The sequence below is a fragment of the Panthera tigris genome, chromosome B2 (genome assembly GCF_018350195.1).
Source record: "Panthera tigris isolate Pti1 chromosome B2, P.tigris_Pti1_mat1.1, whole genome shotgun sequence".
In the NCBI taxonomy this organism is placed as follows: domain Eukaryota; kingdom Metazoa; phylum Chordata; class Mammalia; order Carnivora; family Felidae; genus Panthera; species Panthera tigris.
The window spans coordinates 23,648,135-23,661,240 of record NC_056664.1 but is presented as its reverse complement, the minus strand read 5'-3'; the positions used below and the strand labels follow the sequence as shown (position 1 = coordinate 23,661,240).

The following is a 13,106-nucleotide window of genomic DNA, read 5'->3' as shown; positions in this document are numbered from 1 at the left end:
CATTTTTGGTTCTCTTGGGTACAGCCAACTGAAGTCACCATCCTGTTCAGTCTTGCAGGAGTAGATGGTATCTGAGTTCAGCTGATAGGCTTTAGTCAGGCTTTGTGTAGTGGGGAAAGAAGTTAATGTGACTTCGTGAGTGGACCCCATTGGGTCAGTTCCGTGTACTCTTACTATATATCTGGATGTGTAGTAGGAATCCATGTGTTATCACATGCCTCAAACTTCCCTATCTGTAAGTTTCAAGGAGGATTCTCCCAATCAGCAAGAACTGTGTGTAGATTGTAGTACATCTTTGGGGGTATGTAAGCTCCTCTGTAATTTGCCAGTAGTGGATGACTTAGTATTTAGAGTACCCCTGCCCTCTGAAATCACAGCTTTCACTCCCTAGGTGGCATCCTGTTGGTAGGCATGTCAGAAGCCTCAGTCTCATGAGCCCTGTCTGTAATACCATCACCAGCAGGAGTGGTTGATTTACCCCCAACAAAATTGAGAGGTCTCCTTGCTGTGTAAAGGTTTTTAAGACTGTACACACAGATTCATGGTCCAGAATCCCTTATGCATTCAATAGTAACTTTTATCTCTTTAGCCCCCACATGAAAAAGGAAGTCCAGGACTTTATTGGGCTTTGGTTGTTGGAGACTATGTGCCTCCCTTGGGCATTATTCTACTTGGCCCTTTATATAGGCCAGCTTGCAAATCAGCATCCTCAGAGGCCAGGTCTAACAGGTTGTGTTGGAAGCTGCCCAGCTGTCTGCAGCTGTGTTGGCTGCAGGTGCACCCCTTTGGAAAAGCAGCTAGCTATTATTAGCTTGTTCTTACCTTGCTACCAAGCTCTTGTCGAAATTGAATGCCTGTCCCATGGAGGTCTTGTGACTCCCAGGCCTGATACTCTCATTTTGGAGTGGTGAATTTAGAATCAGCGACTAACCTGACGGGAAGGGCCCAACAGGCCTCAGCTGTTAAACGGAAATGCCGTATTGAAGAACTAGACGCCTGCCCAGTGGTGTGTTAGCTTTATGTGAAAAGTGGGTGGAATCTGTATCCCCACTCCTTTACCCTAAGCAGACCCCCTGGCTCAATGGGACCCTTGATTCAGAGTTGCTGAGATGCCAGGCCTGGTTCACTACTGGTTCAGTTGAGCTGAAAACTGGTGGTGTGTACTAAGGCCCTGCTGCTGTAGATCACCCTCGTCACCAGCTGTTCACATCAGAAAGTGGCTGCTCTGCTCATGAGGCGTAATTCAAGGCAGTGCGCAGGCTCTGCTCAGTACTTTCTTGGTGAACCTCTTGAGATTTGGACTGACTTCTGGGCTGTGGCTTGGCTTCCAGTCTGCCACTTGGGAAACTATGGGCTCTTGTGAGTCACTCATGTAGACAGACCCCCGCCCTGGTAAGTGCCTGCTCTCTGATGAGACCAACTGGAATCAAGCTGCTGGTTGAACCTGCACGATCCAGGTGTCATTGTACCAGACGCGACACATATCCGCCATCACAGACTGGACTCACAGTAAAGGCTTTCATGTTTCTGGCTCACATGTGACCACTGCATGCCCAACTTATGATCCCTGCCAAAAGTTTACCTAGTTGCCTGACAGAGGGAAGCCCCATCACATGGGCCTTTGTCCCACCAACCCCCCTGGCAGGCTGATTATATGGGACCTTTGGGCCTTACTCAGAGCCAATGGGTGCCTCCCCACTGTTGACACTTTCAGGTTACGGTGTTGCTATTCTAGTCTGACCAGGTAACTCTGGCCATACCATAGTGACCTCTGAAATTAATCTGTGCATTCGTGTTCTCAGCTTCCCAGGCCGTTTGCAGTCTGACAGTGGTGCACTTTTATCACAGATGCTGTTTAGTAACAGACCTACAGTTAAGGTATTCAGTGGGCCTTCCATGCTCCCTGCCTTCCACAGATGGCATATGGCACCATGGAGCATTAGAGTAGCCTCCTCAGAAATCCATGCAAAAAGGTTTCTGACTCTGCCTCCTTCATCTCATCACCTCCTAGTCTACACATAGTGAAACAGTTTGGTCACTGAACCCAGCTTTCCCTGGGAAGGGATCATTTCCTCTTAGCTGCTTCCTGGGCTGTGAATAGGACAAAAGTTGTGAGACATTTTATATACACCTATTTTGAAAATTCTGGACTCTGCCCTGATCATTCCTGGGTATCTTTTTTCCCATAACAGCACCCCCAGACTTCTCTGGGTGACAGCCCAGCCAATGGGGACTTAGGAAATTTGAAATTCATTCTGCTCTAGCCACTGAATGGTCTTGCTGGACTGATAGGAGGAGCCTAAATTATTAGGATAATGACCACTTAGTTTAGTCCTCCTGCTTACTGAGTTCCCAATAGGGCCCACATTGGCCAACATGGAAGACGTAAAGAATCTGTGTAAGCTGCATAAAAATGCTCTCACTTCTCTTGCACCTGCCCCTTCCTTGCAAAGGTCTAGGTGTGGGTAAGGTATGATTGGCAAACAGGTGAAAATAGCTGCTGTAATGGGAACATGTGGTGGTGGAGAGAAGGCACCATGCCAGCCCCTGAGAAGAGAACGCTTTGCATGTCTGGAGGTACTGGGAAGGGAGGGACATTAATGATCCTTGTCTTTCAGAACCACCCCTGCAGTCTTCCTTAATAATGGAAAAGCCTTGGTGTGGTTCTCCTAAATTTTTGTAAGGGACTTAAGTGTAACTTTTGGATCTGCCATCCCTGCCCAAAACATTCCAATGATGAATTGGTGTATTCCTTGTAACTGTACTAAGTCCCATCAGAAGCAGCGTAGGATGGCTCCAGGTCCTGCACCTGCTACATAAAACACCTGTTAACACCTCCACTCTTAATAGCCATCACTGCGGTTCCATGAGGCAGATGAATGTCACCTGGCTGGTTCACTAGACTGGATAAAGTTGGAGTGACTGCTCTTAGGCAGTCCCTCCAAAAACAAGGACAAGTCAATTATTTGAACTAAGCTGTATGGCTTAACCAGCTGGAAAGCTATGTTGTAGGCACTTTCAACCTATGCCCCCATGATAGAAGGGCTACTTGGGAGACCCTTATCATCGTAAACAGCACTTTCCAGACCAACATGCACACCATTGGGACTGTATTTGTATGAAATCTAGAAGCATGTTTCCATCCCACAACTTGGCGACTTACACCCTTGAGGGTGGTCCTTGAAGACCTTGAGGTATTTAAGGAAAAGCAACCAGTAGGTTGTAGAGCCCTCTTAAGGCTGTGGAGATGTCCAGAATGAGGCTACTCTTTTTTGTAATATTATTATTATTTTAGAGTGAGCACAGGCAGGGGAGAGGGGTGGAGGGGACAGAGAGAATCTTAAGCAGGCTCCATGCTCAGCACAGAGCCCGATACGAGGCTTGATCCCACAACCCTGGGCCAAAATCAAGGATGCTCAACTGACTGAGCCACCCAGGGCCCCCAAGGCTACCATTGGTTACTCAGAGCAGGTTACTGAAGGGATAATTGGCTTACTCTCTATATACATCCTGCAGACCATTAGCCCTACTATTAGAGCCATAGAAAGGGCAGTAGGAAATTTGTCCCTGACTTTCTTTGAAGTGAGCAGTAAAAACGCCTTGGCCCTGGGAGATATTCAAGCCAGCCTCAACTCACTGGCCAGGGTTGTGTATATGCTAGAATTGCTCTGGATTTCCTCCTTGTAGGCTAAGACAGAGCTCATGCAATTACTGTGCATTCTGTTATACCTGTATTAATGCCCCAGAGCAAGAGGAAAAATCAATTCAGAAACTTAAGGAAAAAGCCATCTGGCTTTCTGAGATAGATCCTGATAGTTTATGGGATTTGTTCAGCTAGCTGGGTCCAGGACACTGAAGGCATGGTTAAAGACAGGACTGCAGGGTAACTCATTTTGATTCTTAGAGTCCTGTGGATAATAGCTTTAATTAAATGTTGTATAAGACAAATTGAATGGATTTGGTCCTGGCCTCTAATGGTCAGATTGATCACAGCAGCTGATGGAGTGGTATACTCAGGAAAATTTTCCAGAAGCCACGACACCCTGAATGTACAGGGTGATACTGTTGGGGGACAATTCTCTAGGGTGTCTTATATTTCCATATGTCTTGGGAACAGAGACCGTGCATTTGTTCTGGATGATCTTTTCAATAATGTTGGTATAGCAAACAGTCTTGGAGACAAAGATAGTGTCTCCCTTCATACATTAGGATAGATTTGCTTACAGCTTGGGATGATCAAGATAGGCCAGGCATTCCAACTGACTATTAGAAAGATTTTGGTTCCCCAAGCTGAGAATTGCTCTCTCCTGTCTTGCAGCCCACTGGATGAGCATTTGTCACCTGGCCCTCTTTATGTTGTCCTGTAGGAATTGGGACTCAGGTAACTGGTGCAAGCAAATGCTGATATTCTGACAGTTGCTGCTGCTCTGACTAATAATGTATTTATTTCTTCTCTGATGAATCTTGTGTTATACCAGCATCCATGAAAATGTCAAAAGCTAACTTGGCAGGTTGCAGATAGGTAAAATTTCAGGTAAAAATTCTTCTTGGTTATTGGAGATCTGTTGCAAAAAATTCCTCCAGCTCTTGTTTCTCTGAAATTATCTTAAAATGTCTGCCTTTCTTTAAGCAGCTTTTACGAGTTTAATTCATGTACCAAACAGTTCACCTATTTAAATTGTACAGTGTGGTGGCTTCTTGTTTATACAGTGTTGCATCCATCACCAGAGTCAATTTTAGAAATTTTCATCTCTTCAGAAAGAAACCCATGTCTGTTAGCTATCGCCTGCTTCTATCCCCACCTCCGTGGCTTCTCTGTCCACTGTTGCCCCCACCCCACCCCCCGCCATCCACTCCTGTCCTAAGCAATCACAATTTGTTTTCTGTCTCTATAAAGTCATCTGCTCTGGACACTTCTTAGGTATGGAATCATATACGGTCTTTTGTGACTGGCTTCTTTGACTTAATGTTTTCAAGGTTCATCCATATTGTAGTATGTGATAAGTACTTTATTTATTTTTATACCTGAGTAATATTCCCTCATATAAACATATATATATACTATTTGGTTTATCCACTAATGAGTTAATGAACTTTTGGGTTGTTTATGCTATAAACATTTACATACAAGTTTTGTTGGGGACAAAAGTTGTCTTTCTCTTGGGTAGACACCTAAAAGTGGAATTGGTAGGTCATGTGGTAACTCTGTATTTAGCTTTTGTAGGATCTGACACATTGTTTTTACAAAATGGCTGCAACGTTTTATATCCCCACATGCAGCATATGAGTTTCATTTCCTCTACATACTTGATAACACTTACCTTTTTTATGTAGCCACCCTTAGTGGGTATGAAGTGGTATCTTATTGTGGTTATGACACGCATTTCCCTGATGGCTAATGGTGTTGAACATCTTTTCATGTGCTTATTGGCCATTTGTATATCTTCTTTGGAGAAATATCTATTCAGGTCCTTTGCCATTGTTAAACAAGCTTATCTTTTTATTGTACTGAGCTATAAGACCTTTTGTATTCTCAATACAAGTCTCTTACCAGGTATAGTTTGCAAAACTTTTCTTCCATTCTGTGGGTTGTCTTTTTACTTACTTGGTGGTATCCTTTGAAATACACAAGTTTTTCATTTTCATGTCCAGTTTATTCTTTCATTTCTTTTGCCTTTAGTGTCCTCAGAAACCATTGCCTAATCTAGGAGCACAATGATTTACACCAATGTAAATCTACATTTACTTACACCAAGTAAACTCTTAGAATAAGCGTTTAATAATTGTAACTCCTATATAGATCTTTGATCCATTTGAATTAAATTTTTTATATGATGTGAGGTAGGAGTCCAACTTGATCTTTTGCATGTGGATATCTAGTTACCCAGCATTATTTGTTGAAGATCCACAAAGTTCTTTCCCTTCATTGAATAGTCTTGGCATCCTTGTAGGAAACCATTTAATCCTATATATAAGAGTTCATTTCTGGTTCTTTTCTGTTCCACTGGTCTCGATGTCTGTCTGTATGCAAGTTTCACACTATTTTGATTATTATAAATTTGTAATAAGTTTTGACATCCAGAAGTGTGAGTCTAACTTTGTTGTTGTTGTTTAATTTCTTTAATGTCTATTTATTTTTGAAGGAAAGAGACAGAGCATGAGTGGGGGAGGGGCAGAGAGAGAGAGAGACACAGAATCCAAAGCAGGCTCCAGGCTCCAAGCTGTCAGCACAGAGCCCGACGTGGGGCTTCAACTCACGAACCGCGAGATCATGACCTGAGCTGGTCTGTCACTTAACCAACTGAGCCACCCAGACACCCCCTGTTGTTCTTGTTTTAAGATTGTTGTTCTTCCTTTTGAAGGGCTATTCTAAGTCTCTTGCAATTCCATATAGATTTTAGGATTAGCATGCCAATTTCTGCACAGAAATCAGCTGGAATTTTAGTAGAGGTTGCATTGAATCGTTAGGTCACTTTGGGAAATACAGTAATAATACTGTTGTCATGTATCCTGATCCATGAACATGCAATTTCTTGCCATTCAGTTAGGTCTTTAATTTCTTTCAACAGTGTTTTCTAAACTGAATATTTCTGTGTAATAGCCTTGGATCTTTTTTGTTAAATTTATTCCTAAGTATTTTTACTTTTTGATGCTATGGTAAATGGACCTGTTTTCTTTATCATATTTGGTTTGATCGTTGCTGCTATATACAGTGGACTCAAAGTACTGTATACAATTTATATTTGTATATTGATTTTGTATCCTGTGATCTTGCTGAACTCGTTTGTTCTAATAGTTTTTATTGGACTCCTTAACATTATTCCACATAGACCACATCATTTGCAAATAGAGATAATTTTACTTCTTCCTTTTAAGTCTGGGTGCTTTTTTATTTCTTGCCTAATTAACTAGCTAGAACCCTAGTACAGTGTCACATAGAAGTGGCAAGAACAGACCTTCTTGTCTTGTTTTTGATCTTCATGGGGAAGGCACTCAGCCTTCTACTACCACTGTATGTGATGTTAGCTGTGATGTTAGATGTTAGCTGTGTGTATTTTGTGGTTTTTGTAGATGCCCTTTATCAGGTGAAGGAAGTTTCTGCTGTTTCTGGTTTCTTGAGTGTTTGTTGTGAGGAGGTATTGAATTTTCTCAAGTGCTTTTTCTGCATCTATTGAAGTGAGATGTGATTTTTTTCCTCTTTATTGTGTTGATATGTATTATCAATACATTGATACAATAATACATAATACAATATTTACATTAATTAACTGATTTTCAGATGGTAAATCAAGCTTACATTTCTGGGATAAATCCTTCTTTACCATGATCTTTTGTAACATATTACTGGATTCAACTCTCCAATATTTTACTGAGGATTTTTGTGTCTACATTTATAAACCAATATCTCTAGCTTTCTTTTCTCATTATGTCTTGGCTTTGGTATCAAGGTAATACTGGACTCATAGAATGAGTTGTGAAGTGTTCTCTCTTCTGATTATTGGAAGATTGGTCTTGATCTTTTCTTTAAAACTTGGTGGAATTCACCAGAGAAGTCATCTGGTCCTGTGCTTTTCTTTGTGGGGAGTTGTTTGTTTTTGTTTTTTATTGCAAACTGTTATACAAATTCAATCTTTTTATTTGTTATAAATCTATTCAGATTTTTAAAGTCAGTTTCAGGAGCTTCTGTCTTTCCTGGAATTTGCTCCTTTCATCCTGTTATCCAAATTGTTGGCATACCATTGTTCATGATATTATAATTATCTTGATTTCTGTACCTATTGGTAGTTACTTCTTTCATTCCTGATTTTAGTAATTTGAGCATTCTCTTTTTCTTGATTAGTATAACTTAAGTTTGGTCAGTTTTGTTGATCTTTTCAAGGAAACTTGGTTTTGTTGGGTTTTTTTAATATTGCCTTTCTGTTCTTTGTTCCATGAACTTGCACTTCAGTACTTATTTCCTTCCTTTTGCATGCTTCGGGTTTGGTTTGCTCTTTTTCCAGTGTCTAAAGGTGGATGGCTAGGTTATTGATTTGAAATTTTTCTTCGTTTTCAGTGTAGGCATTTACAACTATAAATTTTCCTCTTATCACTGTATGTTGTGTTTTTGTCTTAATTTATCTTGAGGTATTTTCTGATTTCCCTTGTGATTTCTTTGTTGTCCCACAGTGGTGAATTTCTCAAATGTTTCTGTTAATTTTCACTTTCACTCCATTTTATTGACCATAGTACTTTGTATGTTTTCTTTCCTTTCTAATTTACTGAGGCTCATGGTATGAGCTAGCATATGGTCCATGCTGGGGTATGTTCCATGTGTGCTGGAGAAGAATTGTATGCTGTTGTTGGGTAGAGCATTCCCTGGATGTCTGCTAGATGTGGTTTATATATGGTAGTGTTTAGGACTTCTGTTTCCTTGTTGATCTTCTATTTACCCATTATTTAATGTGGGAATTGAAGTCTTTCCAACTCTTATTACTAAATTGTCATTTCTCGTTTCACTCTTGTCAGTTTAACTTCAGGTATTTTGTTGGCTTTGTTATTAGGTATGCTTGTAACTGTTGTATATTTCTATATGTTAACATATCCAACAATACAACTGCATGTGTATTGTCTTATACAATTGCTTTTTAAGTCAGAAGAATGAAGAAAGACATTCCTTTTAAACTTTTAGAATTATATAATTATCTTTACCAGCCCTCTTCAGTTTTTTTGTGTTTGAATTCTGGTTTATCTGCTTACAGCCTGAAGAACTTCCTTAGGTATTTTTTTGTAAAGCAGGTCTGCTAGTGACAAATTTTGTTTTTATTTATCTGGAAGTATCTTTATTTTGTTTTCATTTTGTGGGGAGGAGGTGGTTTATAGACTTATTTTTTAGAGCGGTTTTAAGATTCACAGCAAAATTGAGCAGGAAGAGAACAGAGTGTTCCCATCTACTTCCTGCCCCTAGCAGGAACAACCTCCCCCACCATCATGGACATCCTGGAGCACAGTGGCGCATTTGTTACAATTGATGAACCTACAGCAACAATTCATATCACACAAAGTCCATAGTTTACATTAGGGTTCACTCTTGGTATCATACATTCTGTGGGTTTTGACAAATCTGTAATGACATTTTACCCACCATTAAAGTATGATAGAGAATAATTTCAGTGCTCTAAAAGTCCTCTGTGACCTGTTCATCCCTTCTTCCACACTAACTCTGACAAACCCTGATCTTTTTATAATCTGTGTAGTTTTACCTTTTCCAGAATGTGGTATGTCAGAATCACACAGTATGTACCCTTTTCTGTTTTCATTTTTGAAAGATAGTGTTGCTGGATATAGGTTTCTTAGTTGACCTTGTTTTCTTTTTAGTACCTTGACTGTTTTCCCACTGCCTTTTGCCTCCATTATTTCTGATAAGTTAATCTTGTTACAATTCCCTTGTAACTGAGGAGTTATTTTCCTCTTGCTGCTTCCAGATTTTCTCTTTGCTTGACTTGGGTATTTTGACCATGCTATGTATTTGTGGATCTCTGCTTTTATCCTCCTTGGAGTTTGTTGAGGTTCCTGGTTGTGTAGGTTAGTGTTTTTCAATAAACTTGAGAAGTTCTCAGCCATTTTTTCAAGTATTTTTCTGCTCCTCTCCTTGTATCCCATTGCACATATATTGGTGTACATATGCGTGTCTCACATTTCTCTGTGGTTCTGTTTTCTTCATTCTATTTTCTCTCTGGTCTTTGTATCGCATAATGTCTATCCGTCTTTTTTTCCCACTTGATTGATTCTTCTGCCAATTCAAAGCTGTTGAGCACCCATAATTAAAAAGTTTTTCCTTTTAGTTGTTGTACAGTGCAACTCCAGAATTTCCCTTTGGTTCTTTTTGCAGTTCTGGTTCATTAATGATACTCTTTGAGGTAATATTGTCTTCATTTGACTTCCTTAAGCATGGTGCCTTTATTTGAAGTCTTTGTTCACTATACCTGCCATCCCTCCCTCTCACGAGTAGTTCCTGTTGTCTGTTTTCCCCCTATGTATGCCTCACTGGTGCTTTTGTCTTTTCATGTTTTGTAATTTTTTTTTTTTTTGAAAAATGGACATTTTAGGTTATATAATGGCAGCAGTTCTGAATGCTGGTTCCTCTCCCCCCTCGCCCCGAGACTTCTTGTTGTTGCTATTTGCTTGGTTGTTTTGTGACTTGACTAGACTGTTTTAGTGAAATCTGTTACCCCTACTCTGAAGTCTTCAATAGGACTCCCCAGCAGGTACAGTCTTGGGCAAGTGCATAGTTGTCCTGGGATAACATGGGTTTAGTGGGGCTCTCTGGCTGTCTCCTTCCCTGATTCTCCAAGCTGCTAGCTTTATTTGGTATTAGACCTAGCATGATAGACTCCACTGATTACTGGATGGTCTGTCTATTGTTTTTTTACAGTGCCTGGTGCATTAATTGTTCAGTAGTCTGATCCAATTAAATTTGGCAGGTATAGTTTTTGAGGCCAGTCTTTGAGATTTGTTCTTCTCCTGGGAGGGCTCTTAGCTGGATTTCTCTGGTGACTAGGGGAGTTATAGTTTAGCTTGTTGCTTTGCATTATCATTTTCAAGAGCATCCTTGGGTTCAAATGTACCCATACTCTGTTTCAAACAAAGTCAGTTGTTTTGGGGAACAGCTCTCCTATGGATCACCTCTCCCCTCAGGGCAAAGTCTCTGAACCACCTGTCTGGCTGCTGGGTAGAGTGGTAGCCTCTGGTCTTCTCAGGTTGCTTCTCCCAATATAGAGCCTCTCCCCTCAGAGTGACTTGGGGCAAAATTGGTCAAAGTCCCCAATAGTTTTGCCCTGTTACTCCTGGGGTAGAGCCTCCTTATGAATAGCGGGTAAGGTAGAGGAAATGAGTCCCTGACCTGTCAGTCATACTCAGTCATAATCATCAGGGGTCTTTACCCCTTCTCCTTCGGGAGAGGAGAAATGCTGGTGGCCTGTCTCTCCTAGTGACATGATAAGCCTTGACTGGGAGCTAAGAGGGAGAGAGAGCCTGTATTCTTGGTCTCCCAGAGCTCCCAGTGAGCTCCTGTCACACTGAACTGGAAGGTAGATGGGGAAGGAGGTGGGTCATGGCTCACATGTCATAAACTTTCTCTGTTCTTATTAGTTAGTAGATTTAGTTGAATAAGTGTTCCTCCATTTGCTCCATGGCTTTAGGACAATTTCCAGAGACTTTAGGATTTTGTGATTTTTTTTTCTTTCTTTTTTCTTTTTTTATAGTAGTGTTCACGAGCTTTGCTTATTTGGTTGGAGAGGGTGTTTACAGAGCTACTTATTTATTCTGCTATCCCAGAAAGGGAACTCTACGTTTGCTTTTGAAGCATATTTTTTTAGATCTAGAATTCTAAGTTAACAGGATTTTCCCTTCAGTGCTTTGCCTCCTGGCCCCCATTGTTGTGGTCCTGTCTGTAATGTCTCCTGTCCTCTACTCACTGGCTGGCTGGTGGTGTCCTTATCTTGGTTCGTTTAGGTTTGACTATGGTGTTCATTGGTATGGTTTATGCTGAACACTGCTTTCCTTCAAGAATCTGGAATTTTGATACATGCTAGGCAGAGGATGCCTCTGTGGCCAGCCCCCAATGAAAAATCCCAGGCAGGAAGTCCTTAATGAGCTTCTCTGGTAGACAGCATTTTGCATGTGCTATGACATCTTGTGGCTGGAGGAACGGAGCTCATCCTGTCAGAGTCCCCTGGGAGAGGACCTTGCAGGCTCGTGTTTGGTTTCTCTCAGACTTGCCTGCACACACTTTTCCCTTTGCTCATTGTGCTTAGTGTCCTCCCGCTGTATTAAGCCACAGCCGTGAGAGAGACTGCACGCTGAGTCCTGGGAGTTCTCCCAGTGAATCCCCAAACCCAGCGCCTCCAACACACCAATTGTTGCTCTCCACGAGCCTGGTATGGTAGTCCAGGAGCACGCCTGGGATTTGAGGGGGGTTATAAAGTTGTTTGGGGGGCTCCCCCTTCTGTGGGGCCCTCCTGTCTGTGATCTCTCTGTCAATCCCTGACTCTGCCCTCTGACGTCAAAGCCTGGAAGACTGCACTTTCTGCCTGAGGCCTGCCAGCCGCCTGGGGAGTGCAGAAGCCCTTGGCTTCTCTTGTTTGAAGGGTCCCATCCCCTCAGTTTCTACCGGCTTTTCGTTTCTTTACAGTGTTTTTCAAATATTTATGTTTATATTATTCCTTTATTTCTGGCAGTGGAACTGTCTGCTTGTGTTTTTAATAGTTAGCAAATGTTCTTAGTAATTCAGGCAACTTTTCCTATTCTTAATAGTAAACACAACTTTTCAAATGGCTGCTGAGACACTCCTCTCCCTCATTTAAAGAGCTGTTGCTAATATTGCACTGTATGTCAACTAACTAGAACTTAAATTTAAATAAAAATGTGAAGAGAAGAAAAAATAAAAAGCCGTTGCTTTTCAAAGGCCCACTAGAACTCTTTGATAAAAGCAGGGGTTTTGTTTATTCATTTTTTCCATAGTGATGCTGTTGTTTCGAATTTCCCAGCCTTTGGTGTAAGACCCAAGCCTGAGAAAAGCTCTCAGCATCTCTTGTGGTGTCAGAGTTATCCTGGCAGCCTGTTCCACTGTTCTGGGAGGAATCACGGCAAGTATCAGCAAGCAACAGCATCTTGCTGACAGGGTTGTCGACGATGATACAATGTGCCAAATTTTTCCTACTGTGATTGTTTTGCAACTTAGGTCTTTTCTTGTAAGCTGATATATTTGCATGCCTTGCCCTGATACATTTTCTAGGCCGTTTGGCATTTAAATGTAACAGCAGCAGTTACTCTTTCTTCCTACTCTTCCTGAGCTCTTTAACCAGTTTGGACTTCTCTGTGGGTTTTTGTTTCCTGTGTTGGTGAACCTTTTGTCTATCCTTTTCTGGCTTCTGCAACCTGGTAGCACATTTCAGCTCATTCCTGGAGCCACAGCTATCAGGATGTGCTCTGAGGTAGGTAAAGTGTGTTCAGTGTTTGGAATGATCCTTTTTGGTTAATTTCACTGCTCTGCAAACCATCAGGGGACATTGTAATGTTAAGGAAAGCCTTGCTCTACTTGTGTCACATCTTGGCTTTTTAGGTTGAGT

At 41.4% G+C, this 13,106-nt stretch overlaps 1 protein-coding gene across 8 annotated transcripts in view; it reads left to right on the top strand.

Moving 5' to 3' along the window:
* CDYL (chromodomain Y like) overlaps window positions 1-13,106 on the top strand; it is a 241,096-nt gene that overhangs the window by 151,113 nt on the left and 76,877 nt on the right. Inside the window, exon 1 of one of the 8 annotated variants that reach the window (XM_042985826.1) lies at window positions 12,812-12,971. The exons of the other annotated variants lie outside the window; for them this stretch is intronic. Coding sequence (XP_042841760.1) covers window positions 12,960-12,971 — 12 coding nt within the window. The 5' untranslated portion in view covers window positions 12,812-12,959. Of the gene's footprint in view, window positions 1-12,811; window positions 12,972-13,106 lie in introns of those variants that run through there. 8 annotated transcript variants of the gene reach the window in all.